The sequence below is a fragment of the Barbus barbus genome (assembly GCF_936440315.1).
Source record: "Barbus barbus genome assembly, chromosome: 18".
NCBI classification, from domain to species: Eukaryota; Metazoa; Chordata; class Actinopteri; order Cypriniformes; family Cyprinidae; genus Barbus; species Barbus barbus.
Window position 1 is genome coordinate 21,835,999 of NC_136746.1, and position 17,289 is coordinate 21,853,287.

Here is a 17,289-nt window from a genome sequence, read left to right on the forward strand (position 1 = left end):
CTGTTCTCCAGACCGGCTAGACCCTCTGACACACAGGGTGGGGGTAAACTGATGGACAGAGGCCCATCCTGTTGCGTGTGCATGTGTATTTGTGCACTTCTGCTGATATGTGTGTCCGTCCTTGATTTTCCTATAAACAACAAAGATTTTTTTTCCAAGTTGGGCTGTTAAAATTCCAAAATGTCAATAATCAAAGAATGAGTCTGGGTTTACGTACTTTGCAGAAGTGATAGCTCCTGAGTCATCCTTTGCAAGGTTCGAATTTTTCAGTTGCTGGCCAAAATCTTATACAACTGCACCAAACCACCTAAAAGACAATGGTGAAGGCAGGATGCCATAGTTCCCAACAAGGATTTCTTCACACCAGGGTCAGATAACCTGGGCTTGGGGAAAAAAATGTCACTGAAAAATACCACACATTAAAAATGCCTCCAGTTTTAACCTGTTGTGTAATATTTTAGATATTTCACAATGGATATTATTCTTCTATGTCAGTCTAGTTGCTGTTGAATGTGTAGCTAATATGTATTGGTTTTCATGTCTGATAAACGTTTGAAGAAACAAAAATATATATATAGCTTGCTTGCTTTTTTGTTGAAGAAATGTATAATTTTATTCAGCAAAGATGCATTCAAATGATCAAAATTGGCAGTAAAGGTGTCCACAAAAATATTAAGCAGAAGCACAATTGTTTTCAACAGTGATCAGAAGAAATGTTGTGCATCAAATCAGCATATTACAATGATTTCTCAAGGATGATGCGACACGAAGACTGGCGTAATAAATGCAGAAAATTCAGCTTTGCCATCAAAATAAATTACATCTTAAAATATATTAAAATAGAACTTTTTTTAATTGCAATAATATTTTAATATCTTTATAGTTCACAAGTTTTAATTGGCATGGTGTATATACATAACATGACAGACAGAAAGACTTTTGGTTATAAAAAAAAAAACATCCTCAAAGGTTTAAAATTGCCCCTTAATAAAAAGTTCATTTCTGACAGGAAGAGGAGGTAGTACACTATGGATGTGTGTTGGATGTCTTTTTCAGTAACACAACCTTGGTTGATAAATGTTGTTTTCCAGCTGTTTGCAAATGTTTTCCAGTGCAACAACAATTACTCCCACTGTGTCCCTGAAATAGCTAGAACAAAAACGTGCATTGTCCGATGAGTCTAGTCCCCAAGACATCTCACTAGTTTCTCACCTCATTCTTGAGAAATCTTCATCACTATGGTGTTGGTATTCTTGAAATAACAAACATTGTTTCAAACATGAGTGAAACAAGTGCAGACTAGACCCCATCTGTCTGTAGCATTTACTATCTGTCTTGATTCCTCCCAGCATTAATCAAGCGGTTACCCCACACCTGCGGAATGTGCATCTCTCTACTAATTGCTAGTTTAAGGTGAACATTGGCTCGTGTGCAACATATTTGGCATGTTGAGCTCCAGCGTTCAGACAGTGATTTTGCATCTCTTCCAAATGTAACAATTAAGTTTTGTCTCATTCAAAACAGTTTGGTAAAACATGTGCAGACACTACTTTTTGTACAAATAAGTTAGCAGCAAATGAAAGTCAGAGGTAATAACTATATGCTTTGTGTTTACTGTGGTAAACACAGTTACTATAGAGACCATGTGAATGTGGTGGTGGCATTTCATAATTAAGGATGGAAATTGTAAGTTCTGAGCCTGATTCCTCTTAATGATTCTGATTCTTCAATCGTTTAATTAAAGTACTTTTGAACTTTGGAAGAGCATAACATAACATGGGACAGTAAGCTGTATGTGTCCGATTCACTAAAAAGAACCAGCTCAAAATCTGTCATCTGTTTGGGAATCGGTTGTACTGCATTGGTTGTACTGTATGGCACTGATTCACTAAAAAGAACAGACTTGAGTTAATTTGAGAATCTGAGTACGCCGAAGCGAACCGGTGTTTTTTGAAAAGTGTAACTGTTTTTGAATTAGAAGTTTTCTTGCTTCCTAGTCCTAGATATGATCAAAATAGATGTTTTGATTTTTGAAGAAAATATGAGTGAAATAAAATCTAAAGTCCTGCAAATGAACAGAAGTTCTGCATCTGAAATATGCAAACAAATGTCACAAAAACCCTTTCAAACTTTCCAAGCAAACATTTGATTTTCAAGTGCAATCAGTCCATAAATGTTTTTTTTTTTATTATTATTATTATTTTAAAATCAGTAGTAATTTCCATCTCATGAAATACAAATAAATTCATGTCAGTATAAATTTGAAGGACTTGGAGCTTAGAGCTGCAATGCATGAATGTTTAATGACTGTGAATGAGTTGCGCTGGGTCTGAAACGCCCAGCCTTGTTCAATCTCGTTCAATCAATGTAGTTGTGGATCACACAAACACATAATCCAGCACTGAATGGAGGTCTTTCATCAGTCCATCTTAGCAGCAGGATAAAAAAATAGGGCCACTTCAAGGGATTTCAGCTAGAGTTTTGATGTAGGTCAGTGTTAAGGGAGTTAATTGTTTGATATATTTAGAGCAGCTTTTGATATACGTTCTATAAACACTGCCCCTAACTTTTTCCCACAATGCCCTGAGGACAAACTCATTAAACAAACTTCTCAAAACAGTTAAAAACCGAATTAAAAATAATTTAACAAAATATACATGTAAAAGTCAATGCCTCATAGTAAAACACACCTGAAAAACCAATAAAATGCAACTTTTTTTTTTTTTTTTTTTTTTTTTTTTTTGGAAAAGCTGAACTGTCCTGTGTGGAATTGCAGGACACTTTTTCTTTCACATCTTGACAGTCTCTGGACAAGCCTTCACACTCACAGCGATGACGATGAGTGATTAGCTGTCCAGCTCAAAGTCTGTTTCATCATACAGCTCTGACCGATAGGAAGGTCTCTGACGGGAGAACTTCACCTTGATGTCATCTCCAAGTTCATCAAGGCAGTGGAGAACCTGGAAGAACATGGAGTGAAATGTGAAGCTAAGAAAATCAGAGTTTGCTATATAGATTTTTTTTTGGTTGGGAATATGTCTGAGATGTGTTACGACACTTCTGCTGCACTTTCCAGTGACATTTTCTGAGGCATTAAATCTGCTTTGGATTGTAAGAACCACTAAATCAATTGATCTAAAATAAAATTCAATAGGTGTTCAATCAGTGTCATTCATGCAACCCATGTAGTCCAACTGATAATCAAATGAAGTACTCTTTTGAGCCAATTCTTTAGATGTATACAGCAGGGATGCACGATATTCGGAACCGGCCGATAATGGCTTTAAATGTAAATATCGCGTTCGGTGTATGATAGAGTAAACAGTAATAGCAGGTGCAGTGGCAGCAGTGACAGCCTCCCCCGGGTCCTAAAGCCCGACCGGTAAGGGATTTTAATCTGTAGGGGGCCCTGTTGGCCTACTTCTAATTAAATTAAAAGTAAAATAGCCTACACAAGTAACATTTAGACTGTTTCTGATTTTAAAAAAAAGCAGTAATTGAGGTCATAAAATGATGAGTATGTTTTGATTTAAAAGGTCAGAAGCTATAGCTTGCATGAAAAAACAAAAAACAAACATGACACTTGTAAATTAAATTATTTTATATATACTGATTTATTCATTAATGTGTAATATGTTTTATTTTTTAAACAAATCAAAGCTCAAAGATTTTCAGAATTTTTACAACTCTTGCTTTAGACCACAAATATTAAATCTTATAAATAAAATAAAATGTTAGGGTTAACACTGCATCTTTCTGGGGGAAAAAAATGCAGCGATTGATATATAGTTAAAATTTTTAAAAACTTGATATATAGTTTAGTTTTTAAAAACTAACTAAAATAAAAAATATTTTGCTTATAATTTCTGCACAGGAGAGACTTGGTGTTATTTCCAAACAAAAAGTAAATATATCGGTACCGACCAAAATTATTTGAAAAGTATCGGCATATCGGATATCGACAAAAATCCAATACCGTGCATCCCTAGTATACAGCTTACTGTCTTTTGTTATGCTATTTAAAGCACTTCTTCATCAAAAGTCCTTTAAGTGAACAATAAAAAAATCATATCGGTACCAGCTACCATACCAAAATCATATTGGTCAATTTGGGATATTTAATTGTGATACTTGCTTCCTATATTAACATTTAAAGTACTTCATCTCATCATAATCTATTTCTCACTCTAAATTGATCTAAACACTGATAATTGACTAATTGTTTAAAAAAAACACTGATAATTGACTAATTGTTAAATGTAATCATTAGCAAATCTCAAATTGAAATGCTTTTTCATTATAATTTAGCATTCACATAATTTTTTGTAGTGTTTTATTTTTTCATTATTTAGATGACAGAGTATAGAATTTTAATACTGGCCATATATCATAACATAATTCTGTAAATATGCATCACAGAATTTGTATATCGGTGCCTCCCTATTAAGAAATCTTTGGAAATAAACTAGATTTTCAGCTTTTATGTTTTAAAAATTTTCTTTGTGCCTCAACACTCATTTTTATTTCACAAGACAAAAGGTCTAACACTGACAGTGTATGAAAAAACAACAACAAAGAATACAGACAGAGATAGATAGGTCTATGAGATGTTGGGTGTTATAGTTTATCACCTTATCAAGCATTTCTCTGGTGTGGGCGGCAGACACACAGAAGCGAGCCCTGGCCTCTGTAATAGGTGTAGCCGGGAAACCTACAACCACAACACCGATCTTCCTCTTCAACATGGCCCGTGAGAACGCCCTGTGAGCAGATGATTAACAACTTTTTGGCTTATCATCACTACGGATTTTAATGAAGTTTATTCCCACACACTAGCAAATGTACTACTGCCAAGCAATCAAATGTTCTAGAACAACTTGCATCTTCAAGTTTTTTTTTTTTGGTAGGGCTGTTTAGTGTTGATGTCATGATTTATGGTATGAAACAGGCAGAGGTTTTCACACTAATCCTGAAAGCAGTACATGCCTTATCCAAAAGTGTTTTCTGCATTCACGTTTCCAGACATTATCAGTGCTCTTAATATGACAACGTTCATTACAAACTGAGCTTGTGATTAGATATAGGAAAGACACTGTCTGTCTTTTAGCATATCTAGAATTTAAAGTAGAAGCATTATGCAGGGTAAAGCTGTCGAGAATCCCATTCAGAGTTTGCACTGTCTGCTACCTTTCCTCACCCTTTGAGTGAAGGGAAATCCATTGTAAACCGCACAGCTGGACTGTCATTTGCATTAGCCAAGAGGGAGAAAAAGAAATGGATTGACAGGGAGAGAAAGGCAAAGGGAAAGGTATAATGGAGATTGAGAGCGAGAGGAGGAGAGTAGGCCTCCACTTTGTCAGCAGAGACGACAGCGGTGAGAGAACAGAGCGGCGACGGAGAGTGAAAGCTGGATTTAAAAGGCCTCACAGCTGCCGTCGTCTTTGTTGGTGTGCCAGGAAGCTGTTATCTTTGGAGGAGTCTGAAACGCCTGTGCAGTGATGAGCCTCTCGCATGTCATGTTTTCTTTCTGCCTCTCTTGTTTTTTTTCCTCACCACTGATTCATGGATCAACCAGACCATCCAAGATGGCTACGGTCCAACGTCTTCTTGAAAAGACCACATCGCCTTCTTTGGAATGACCAGTGGAGATGACTGCAGCTTTTGTTGGGGTGTCCTCAAGCAGTCAGTACATTTTCCACATGGCATTCAAAGCTATCACCTTTGTAACCCGATGTAAACCTGGCATTGTTGATTTATTGGCAGCCCGAAATGTGGGCAGGTTCACAAGTTCAAAGAAGGATTACTATAGTGTCCAGACAGTGGAAACTGTCCTTAATCACAAAGAACACACGAAAAAAACTCACAAAGAAACACAATGTTTCGCTGGCCCAGCGATCTGAGGGTTTTCAAATAGACTAAATAGGGTTTGTGTAAATGCGAGCTTAGAGATGCTGTAGTGTAAATTGATGCTCTTTTATACATGTTGTGCGAACTGGACGTGGCCAGAATTGGTAATCCGAACAGGTCACTGGTTTTAGAAGCTGCTTACCCAACTTTCCCAGGTAGATAGAGCAGAAGTGGTACCACTGGAGAGTCCTGGTTGCCGTAAATGATGAAGCCCATCTCTTTCAACCGAGATCTTAAGTAGCGTGTGTTCTCAGCCAGCTGCCGAACTCTTCGCTGGCCTGTGGGGGAGATGCAGACAGAGGCGTCATCGAGGAGAATTTGTTAGCTTTCATTGGAAAAGGAGAGACATAAATGGGAGTCTACAATAAAGGTCATGATTTACAACAGAGCAAGCACAGGTCGAAAGGAAAAGTGTAAATAATCTCAAAGGGCTCCTCCACTGGGACTGTATCTGAAGGATTTGATTGTCCTCAAGATGAGAGGGATGCAGAATATGTTGTCAGAAAAGAACTACAAAGGACTACAATAGTCAGTAAAATAGTTTTTGACAAAAATCATGCACATGAGTGGTGAGCAGGTGCACATGCGTGACCAAAATAGAAACAAATGCACTGGGTAAATAAGATCAGGCTGCTCATTTGCACACCGACATTTTGGACAGCTATTAATATACAATCACCATTTTAGAACGACTAACTGTAATACTGTATACGATTTTCATTCAAACAATGCATAAAAGCTAAATGATTTTACACGTGAAAATTTAAAAAATCTGAAAAAAATTAATAATGTAAATATTAGCATTGTATTTTTTACGTGTACTATAAAATTACTTTAATACTCAATTTTTATATTTTAAAAATATAATAGTATTATCAAAAAGTGCAATAATACTATTATTACTGTTATCTTTTTTTATATTTAATGTAATTATGTGCAGCTTGGGAATCAAACCAAATCTCTGTACCAGACTGAAAATATTCTAAATGAAAATATTCTAAATGACAAGACGGAAATGTATTCTACTGAAGAAACAAAGTCCCCTACATCTTGGATGCCCTTGGGGGGTAAGCAGATAAACATCAAATTTTCATTTTTGGGTGAACTATGAACTCTTTAAATTCATTTGTGCACAACCTGATTAATATTCATAAACTTTACTATTTTGTTACATAACAAGCAGCACATCTGTGCACCTGCCTCCCAATTGTCCCCACAACCTGAAGGCTGTGACTGATGATTTGATCATTTATTTATGATAGTTTGTATAAACATAAACGGTTTGAATTTGATGGTAATTTGAAAATACACTGGTAATTCTACAGTAATTTGTAGCACTCAGAGAGTCTGCGCCCACTCTGCGGTAGCATGAATGCCAAACAGACCATGTCAGGCAAACCATAGAACAAATATGTCTACAAACTAGTCCTAAAAACAGCTGGCACAGAGATTAGCCAACTTCTTTCCAATTTTTTGTCTACACTGTTTGCCTGCAAGTTTCATAGTTGTTCTACTTAAATATAGTTGAAAACACTGGGAAAATGGCCAAGGAATTGCAACATAATGTTGTGGCATACAGCCATACCACCAGCAGTTATTGCCCTTACAAAACAGTCTTAGCAATACCTTAACTTTCCTTTTCCTAGACAAACTAGAATGTATACATTTCACCCTTTTTTCTGTAGGCTTAATCAAGAAGAGTTTATAAACAACTATTAGTTCCCTTTAGGATACAGGCTGATTGTATGTGAAAGACTAGGAAAGGGGCCCAAAAGAGGAGACGGGAAATGACATCATTTGCTCTGCCGTTCAAATCCCAGGATCGGTCTTTTAATAGCCCCTCATTAAGACCATTAAGTAGTTAAGTGAGACAGAGCAGACCCATTCATAACGTAATCCAAAAACATAGTAACAAACAAAAACAGGAAGAAAACAGAAAACAATAAAGTATTACGGACGTTTTACATTTTCATTACATTTTGAGGCTCATTTCTGTACTCTCTTCAAAACGCCTCAGAATGTGTGTGTGGAGTCAGTCGATGTGAAAAACAGTACCAGCTGGTTTTGTTTTGTCAGGCTGAATGGTAGACAAATTTCCTCCTTTGCCAAGACACTCTTGGCTTGTACATAGGATACAATGGATTTGGCACACAATTAGAGACTGGGGTAAACTGAGAAGCATGGACTAAGATGCGAACGGGACTATGCGGTTAGCGGTAGCTTAGTGGTTACCGCTCTGGACTAGTAATCTGACCTTTGGTGGTTCGAACCACAGAGATAATTCTATAAACTTAATGCGATTGGAAACAATCAGTTGCTCAATGAACATCAATTCCTTTCACTCGCTGTCTTGTTCAGTTTATGTCTACCTCTCATTCCCTCCTCCAGATTTAATTGTGTGAATCATGCAGTTCTGGGGGCTGGCCAGGTCCGACTCCAGCACTCTTTGGCACCATGGCCTGAGTTTTTGGAAAACAACAGCATGTTTGCATATAATTACCTGTGAACCGATTGGCAGGTATTTCAAAAGGAGGTGGGCTGTAAAGCAAAGCTCAGAAGACCTTATGTCAGCAGAACGAATACAACTGCTGTTAACTTTCATTACATTAGAAACTCTTCAACAGAAACACTGAACACTGGCAAACGCTAGAAACAGCAGGTGAAGCTCAGACCAAACAATTAGTCATAGACGTGGTACAAGTTCAGATGTGGCAGGTCTTCTGCAGCCTACAGCATTGTAAAGCGAACTCTCAGATCAGTGTGACTCACCCTCCACAGAGCTGCACATCATGCCAGTAATGACACACATGGGCGGCTTGTCCAAGTATGATATAGACATCATAGTGTTCAACAACTCAAAACAGCCTAGAGAGATTCTCTTCAGACAAGTTTGGACTAGAATCATTTGTCCAACCGAAGCAGAGGAGTTTAGCTAATCAATTAACTCAACACAATATTCATGTCTCAGTTTGAATTAAAAAGTTTGATTTGGATGATTCCACAACTTCTTTATTTTGTATTCATTAAATTTTTATGCATATAGTTTAACGCATATTTAATTTTCAATGGATAAAACCTTTTTATTTTTTTTGCCCAGTTTAATTGCTCTTCTGTTGACTCACGCTACTGTTCAAAATTTTGGAGTCAGTAAGATTCTTTCTTTTTTTAAAGAAATTAATACTTTTATTCAACAAAGATGCATTGAATTAAGTGACAGTAAGGAATTTTATAATGTTACAAACTATTTCTATTTCGAATAAATACTGTTCTTTTGAACTTTCTGTTCATCAAAAATTGTTTCAAAGTTTCCACAAAAATGATTAAGCAGCACAATTTTTCAACATTGATAATAATAAGAAATGTTTCTTAAGCAGCAAATCAGCATCTGAGAATGATTTCTAAACGATCATGTGACACTGAAGATATAGCTGCTGAAAAATTGGCTTTGCCATCACAGGAATAAATAACATTTTAAAATATATCAAATTAATACAAAAAACATAATTACTGTTTTTTTTCTGTATTTTTGATCAAATAAATTTAGCTTTGTTGCACATAAGCTTTCAAGAGCATTAAAAAATTCTCACCGACCCCAAATTTTTTAACAGTAGTGTGCTGAACGCTCCCCTTCAGTACAGTCTGAATTCCTTCCTATCATGTTGTGAACTGCCGTGAAATTACAATGAAACATGATGTATTCTCTAAAAACATGAACATATGGATTAATGCATATCAAAAACAGAAGACAGCTTGGGAAAACCCTTTTTAACATCTGGTGCCATTCTGCTGACTCCTAATACCTGGAAATATGCGACTTTTCCTTGACTTAAGGTCTATAAGACCTTTAAGCCAGTCCTGTATTTTATTGAAATCTGTTTTCCATGAGTTATAGGCTGTATCAAAATATATTTATACTGTTATTAAATCCATGTGATTCCCACATTTAACAAGTGTTGGGTGGAGAATTTCAGTGTCTTCCGATTTTAGAATGACTGACTAGTTTGAAATCTGGGTCTCAACATCCTGACACATCAAGTGCAAAGTAATGACTTCAGTCATGTGACTTTCTAAAAGTTGTTTTACAGTCTCTTTCATGATTTTATGTCTTAGTATTGCTTCAATGTCTATACAGTGCTTTTTGACCAACCTTCTGTTGTTCCATCCACACCCATGATGCATTTAATTGCCCTGATAATCTGCTCCACGACAGGTGGGGACATGGCAGTAGCGTACACCGCACTGTGAGAGTGACTCCGCAGATAATCCACTAACTCCTACAGAAAAACACAACACGACCATCATTAAAGGAATACTTTCATAATTTGTTCATATTTATGTCACTGAAGTTGACATTCTGCCTAAGATCTTTAATAATTAATTATATTAAATACATTTAAATTTAACAAATTAAATTAACTTGAATAAATGTAGTTAAAATAAATTGCATCAAATTGAAAAAATAAATTAATACCTCTGTAATGGTGAGTAATTAACGACAAAACTGTTGGAATGAGCTATCCTTTTAACTGGTTTGTAAGTTGGAACTTTTGAACACTTGAGCAGGTGATCCATGAGAAGTGTATTGCACCCCAGAATAAGATATTTAAACTCAGGTTTGTTCAGAAGAGGAAAACCTGTAATAATTATTTAAAATGTCATTTAAAATGACTATATGCGAGAGTAGTTGAACTGAAACACTGTGCTGTCCAAATTACACCACTAGAGGGAGATGAAACCACACAGCACACACCTGAGACGCTGATCATCCAGTATTAAGGACAGCTTCTCTATTCATTGTCATTGTGTAAAATCTATTTGTTTGTTTGTTTGTTACGGCTAATACAGGATGTTCATTTTGCAAACAGCAGATCTGACAGTGAGGCAAACAAGCACACATGGTCACAAATACAGGCTTTTCTGTACAAACTATTACAGCTGTCATTGAATAAGATGACACTTTGTGTATTACAAACAAGCAGTTTTGGAGATTGTGTCTGTCCTGCATCCATTATAAGGCTTCTGAGCAGAAGCCGGGGCCAATACTCAGCTCTTAATCTCTGTCCTCAGACATCTGCATCCACTGTGGAAGGATGAGGGGAGGGGATGCACCTCGAGGTGCACACGGCCCTCTGCATCCAGATGTGTCCTCTACTTTGAGGATGGGGGCGAGGGGGTTTTTAGGGGAAAAATCTGCAAAGCAAACATCTGCTTCCACTTAGAGTGCAAGATTTGCAGTGCTTTAGGTCCTGGGAGCTTTGTGGAAACAGCATAAGATAAGTCAGTTAAGAGAACGTGTCCGAAAATCCCCCCACATCTGTGGAGCGAGGGACTGGCTGGAGCCGTTTGGCGGCTCTCTTTGCAAACCTCCCACTGCGTCTCTGTAGTGTCCTTATTGCTGCAGAGAGCATGTGTTTTACTCTGCTGCTGTCGAGTACCTTTTATAAAAAACAATAAACCTACGGGAGAGGAACAGAAGTTTTCTTTGACAAGCTGACAAGTATGACTAAGATCTGTTGACTAGCTGCCCCACTCATTTCACTACATTTTTCAGATAGAAAAATGATATTAATTTTTTTTTTTTTTTTTATGATTGTAATGATTATCTATTTACTTTTAAACTGTAGTATACATTACAGAAAAGTACCATGTTTGGAAGCATCCTGTGAAAACCTGCAATTCTGATTTGTCCCATAAAATAGAGTTGGCAATCGGCCAACAGTCCCACCTTATTAAATTCTCAATATTACATAACAAATGTATGGGTTCTCTCTCTCTCTCTGTTCTCCAAAGAATGTGTAATTCAAAAAACCTGCAGTCATTTTCAGTCTTTTATAATCAACTGCTATGTCCGTGATGTGGTTATGAAGTGAAGTGGTCTTTTTTAAAGGCGTAATGAGATGAGAGAGGCGTTGTGACAGGAGTGTGAGTGACATTTGGAGAACATATGTAGTTTCACATCATGAAACAAGACCATGTGTGCGAGAATGGTGAATGCATGCTGAGTAAAGGTGACGCAAGTCATTTCTGTACCATGAGCGTCACCAAATGACAACCAGCAGCTCAACGATCTGAATTTCTGTAAAACCTTGGGCTTTCTGCCTCAGGGAATGTCTTGTTAAAAGCCTGACAGTAATGTATTACATAATTCCTACCTTTTTCCCAGCTATGTACCCGCCAGCAGCCCCGAAGCTCTTAGTGAAGGTGCCCATTAGAACATCCACTTCATTGGGGTCCACCCCAAAATGTTCTGTAACCCCCCGACCTGTGAGGCCCACGGCCCCAATGCTGTGGGCCTCATCAAGGTACAGATAAGCCTTGTACTTCTTCTTTAGTGCTAAGATCTCCGGCAACTGGACAAGAGAGCCTTCCATACTGAAAGAAATAGACAAAGACAATTCAGTTAGGAGGTGTAAGAAATCAGATTATGGACATAGAATGGTAACTTGTAAACACAAGGCAAATATGTGACTATAAATATGTGTGTGTGTGTGTATATATATATATATATATATATAATATATAAATATATATTAAAATATAGAGACAGACAGATAGACAAAATATAGAGACAGACAGAGGTATTTAGTATTGTTTAATTAACATTTTGATGCTTTGTAAAGCATCTTGAGCTATACATTTGTAGGAAACCTCTCTATAGATGTTGTTTTTATTAATTTACTTAATTAGATCCTCTTTCATTTGATATAGCTTCTTACTTTAAGGCTGTAGTGAATGGAACTGACCTGTAAATGCCCTCCACCATGATGAGGATCTTCTTCCAGACACGATGGCTACGAGGTTGACCCGAGCATATCGCCTCCTTGAGCATTTTTTCTAGACTCTGCATGTCTGTAACCAAACAAAACACAGGCCCATTATGACACAATCAGGTATTGAAATAAATACACATTGTCAATTGGTATTTTACCCTAACCAAACAAAAAGCCTACTTATTTTTAGGTCTTCTTAACCCTCTGGTTGTGTTCGGACTCCGGTCACGCCTTTTGTGTTACCGGTCAAAAATGACCGGACTCCAAACAACTGCTTATAAATCTGTCATTATGCTATATTATCACCAAATATTGGATTCAATCTTTTTGTCAACTTGTTTTCTTTCATTTAGGACTGGTTTTGTGTTTCTATTTGCTTCTGTTTAATCGTAGGCCTCATTTATCCGAGAGTAGGTACCTCATTTTTTGAGTGAAAAAAGCATTTTTTATGAATAATTTTCACAATATTAAACAAAAAATTATAAAATTTTGCACTGTTTCTCACACTAGTGTACTTTAATGTTTAATCAGGAAGTTTGCTTTTAAATGCTTTTATTTTGTACAAAATTGCAAAAAGTCACACTCGTGGTGTTCCCGGTCAAAAATGACCGGACTCCAAACAACTGCTTATAAATCTGTCAATATACTATATTATCACCAAATATTGGATTCAATCTTTTTGTCAACTTGTTTTCTTTCATTTAGGACTGGTTTTGTGTTTCTATTTGCATCCGATTAATCGTAGGCCTCATTTATCTGAAAGTAGGTACCTCATTTTTTGAGTGAAAAAATAATTTTTTATGAATAATTTTCACAATATGAGAGAAAAAATTATGAAAATTTGCACTGTTTCTCACACTAGTGTGCTTTATTGTTTAATCAGGAAGTTTGCTTTTAAATGCTTTTATTTTGTACAAAATTGCAAAAAGTCACACTCGTGGTGTTCCCGGTCAAAAATGACCGGACTCCAAACAACTGCTTATAAATCTGTCATTATGCTATATTATCACAAAATATTGGATTCAATCTTTTTGTCAACTTGTTTTCTTTCATTTAGGACTGGTTTTGTGTTTCTATTTGCTTCTGATTAATCATAAGCCTCATTTATCCGAGAGTAGGTACCTCATTTTTTGAGTGAAAAAAAATTTTTTTATGAATAATTTTCACAATATTAAACAAAAAATTATAAAAATTTGCACTATTTCTCACACTAGTGTACTTTAATGTTTAATCAGGAAGTTTGCTTTTAAATGCTTTTATTTTGTACAAAATTGCAAAAAGTCACACTCGTGGTGTTCCCGGTCAAAAATGACCGGACTCCAAACAACTGCTTATAAATCTGTCAATATACTATATTATCACCAAATATTGGATTCAATCTTTTTGTCAACTTGTTTTCTTTCATTTAGGACTGGTTTTGTGTTTCTATTTGCATCCGATTAATCGTAGGCCTCATTTATCTGAAAGTAGGTACCTCATTTTTTGAGTGAAAAAAATATTTTTTATGAATAATTTTCACAATATGAGAGAAAAAATTATGAAAATTTGCACTGTTTCTCACACTAGTGTGCTTTAATGTTTAATCAGGAAGTTTGCTTTTAAATGCTTTTATTTTGTACAAAATTGCACAAAGTAACACTTGTCAAAAATGGCCGGCCATTGAAAGTGAATGGGGAAGAATGAAAGAAACAACTAGTGTTCAGGAGCATGTTGTGCTTGCAAACATAAATGCCTTGGACCAGTGCGTGCATGTATACTCACGCTATCACACACACACACACACACACATCTATGCATACAAACTATTGTATTACACCTATTTCATCCTACCCTGAACTGTATGCAATATGCTTTTATGAATCTCATATTATAACTCTCTCTCTCTCACACACACACACACACACACACAATGCACACAAATGCTCAAACTGCCTTGTCTTTGGCCTGCATTGACTTCAAAATAATCTTTTTTTTTCCATCCCTCGACCAGAACGTTACATCAACTTCAGCTGGGTCCTCAAAATCAGAAGATTGCTTCTTTTCAGTTGTTGCAAGGTTTTCAGCTTGTCCAGTGATATTTTTATCTTCCAATATATCTTGCAATGCATCGTCACTGTAAAATTCTTCTTCAGTTGTCTCTTCCTCGTGTAAATGACAAGCAAGGCACTGTGAGGCATTTGTATGCTCTAGCATTTAATTGTAAACTTTTGTTTACTCTGAGAGAACACGAAAGCCTCTAAACATATTGTCATAATGTTTTGTCTAGTACGGAGCCGCTTAGAGCTCATGGTGGTGGAAAGATTTCGGGGTGGGTGAAAAAAAATCGGGGTGGGAGGAAAAAATATTTTTCAAATCTTTTGCGTTCCCTCGCAAAACTTTGCATTCTCTCGCAAAGATGTTTGCGTTCCCTCGCAAAACTTTGCGTACATATTTGCAAGAGAACGCAAAGTTTTGCGAGAGAAAGCAAACATCTTTGCGAGAGAACGCAAACATCTTTGCGAGAGAACGCAAACATCTTTGCGAGAGAACACAAAGTTTTGCGAGAGAACGCAAACATCTTTGCGAGAGAACGCAAGCATCTTTGCGAGAGAACACAAAGTTTTGCGAGAGAACGCAAACATCTTTGCGAGAGAACGCAAACATTTTTGCGAGAGAACGCAAACATCTTTGCGAGAGAACACAAAGTTTTGCGAGAGAACGCAAACATCTTTGCGAGAGAACGCAAAGTTTTGCGAGAGAACGCAAAGTTTTGCGAGAGAACGCAAACATCTTTGCGAGAGAACGCAAAGTTTTGCGAGAGAAAGCAAACATCTTTGCGAGAGAATGCAAACATCTTTGCGAGAGAACGCAAACATCTTTGCGAGAGAACGCAAACATCTTTGCGAGAGAACGCAAACATTTTTGCGAGAGAACACAAAGTTTTGCGAGAGAACGCAAACATCTTTGCGAGAGAACGCAAACATTTTTGCGAGAGAACACAAAGTTTTGCGAGAGAACGCAAACATCTTTGCGAGAGAACGCAAACATCTTTGCGAGAGAACGCAAGCATTTTTGCGAGAGGACACAAAGTTTTGCGAGAGAACGCAAACATCTTTGCGAGAGAACGCAAACATCTTTGCGAGAGAACGCAAAGTTTTGCGAGAGAACGCAAACATCTTTGTGAGAGAACGCAAACATCTTTGCGAGAGAACGCAAAAGATTTGAAAAATATTTTTTCCTCCCACCCCAAATTTTTTTCACCCACCACGAAATCTTTCCACCACCATGAGCTCTAAGGGGCTCCGTAGTCTAGAATATGTGGTGAAAGAAAAGATTATTTTTGAGGTCAATGCAGGCTAAAGACAAGGCAGTCTGAGCGTGTGTGTGTGTGTGTGAGAGAGAGAGAGAGAGAGAGAGAGAGAGAGAGAGAGAGATCCTTTTTTATTCATAAAAGGATATTGCATGCAGTTCAGGGTAGGATGAAATAGGTGTAATAAAATAGTTTGTATGCATGGATGGATGGGTGTGTGTGTGTGTGTGTGCGCGTGCGTGTGTGCGCATGTGTGTGTGTGATAGCTTGAGTATAAATGCATCCACACATGCAAAGGTCCAAGGTCTTTGTTTGCAAGCACAACATGCTCCTGAACACTAGTTGTTTCTTTCATTCTTCCCCATTCACTTTCAATGGCCGGCAATTTTTGACAAGTGTTACTTTGTGCAATTTTGTACAAAATAAAAGCATTTAAAAGCAAACTTCTTGATTAAACATTAAAGTACACTAGTGTGAGAAACAGTGCAAATTTTCATAATTTTTTCTCTCATATTGTGAAAATTATTCATAAAAAATGCTTTTTTCACTCAAAAAATGAGGTGCCTACTTTCAGATAAATGAGGCCTACGATTAATCGGATGCAAATAGAAACACAAAACCAGTCCTAAATTAAAGAAAACAAGTTGACAAAAAGATTGAATCCAATATTTTGTGATAATATAGTATATTGACAGATTTATAAGCAGTTGTTTGGAGTCCGGTCATTTTTGACCGGGAACACCACGAGTGTGACTTTTTGCAATTTTGTACAAAATAAAAGCATTTAAAAGCAAACTTCTTGATTAAACATTAAAGTACACTAGTGTGAGAAACAGTGCAAATTTTCATAATTTTTTCTCTCATATTGTGAAAATTATTCATAAAAAATGCTTTTTTCACTCAAAAAATTAGGTGCCTACTTTCAGATAAATGAGGCCTACGATTAATCGGATGCAAATAGAAACACAAAACCAGTCCTAAATGAAAGAAAACAAGTTGACAAAAAGATTGAATCCAATATTTTGTGATAATATAGTATATTGACAGATTTATAAGCAGTTGTTTGGAGTCCGGTCATTTTTGACCGGGAACACCACGAGTGTGACTTTTTGCAATTTTGTACAAAATAAAAGCATTTAAAAGCAAACTTCCTGATTAAACATTAAAGTACACTAGTGTGAGAAACAGTGCAAATTTTTATAATTTTTTGTTTAATATTGTGAAAATTATTCATAAAAAATATTTTTTTCACTCAAAAAATTAGGTGCCTACTCTCAGATAAATGAGGCTTACGATTAATCAGAAGCAAATAGAAACACAAAA

At 36.5% G+C, this 17,289-nt stretch overlaps 1 protein-coding gene across 2 annotated transcripts in view; it reads right to left on the bottom strand.

Moving 5' to 3' along the window:
* Positions 1-596: 596 nt before the first annotated feature.
* LOC306884722 (serine palmitoyltransferase 3-like) overlaps positions 597-17,289 on the bottom strand; it is a 33,466-nt gene continuing 16,773 nt past the window's right edge. For both annotated transcript variants that reach the window (XM_079440868.1, XM_079440867.1), the window contains 6 exons: positions 12,651-12,756; positions 12,060-12,279; positions 10,055-10,181; positions 6,050-6,185; positions 4,632-4,761; positions 597-2,960 (listed from right to left, as the gene is read on the bottom strand). In XM_079440868.1, the coding sequence (XP_079296994.1) occupies positions 2,847-2,960; positions 4,632-4,761; positions 6,050-6,185; positions 10,055-10,181; positions 12,060-12,279; positions 12,651-12,756 (833 nt within the window). In that variant the 3' untranslated portion in view covers positions 597-2,846. The remainder of the gene's footprint in view (positions 2,961-4,631; positions 4,762-6,049; positions 6,186-10,054; positions 10,182-12,059; positions 12,280-12,650; positions 12,757-17,289) is intronic.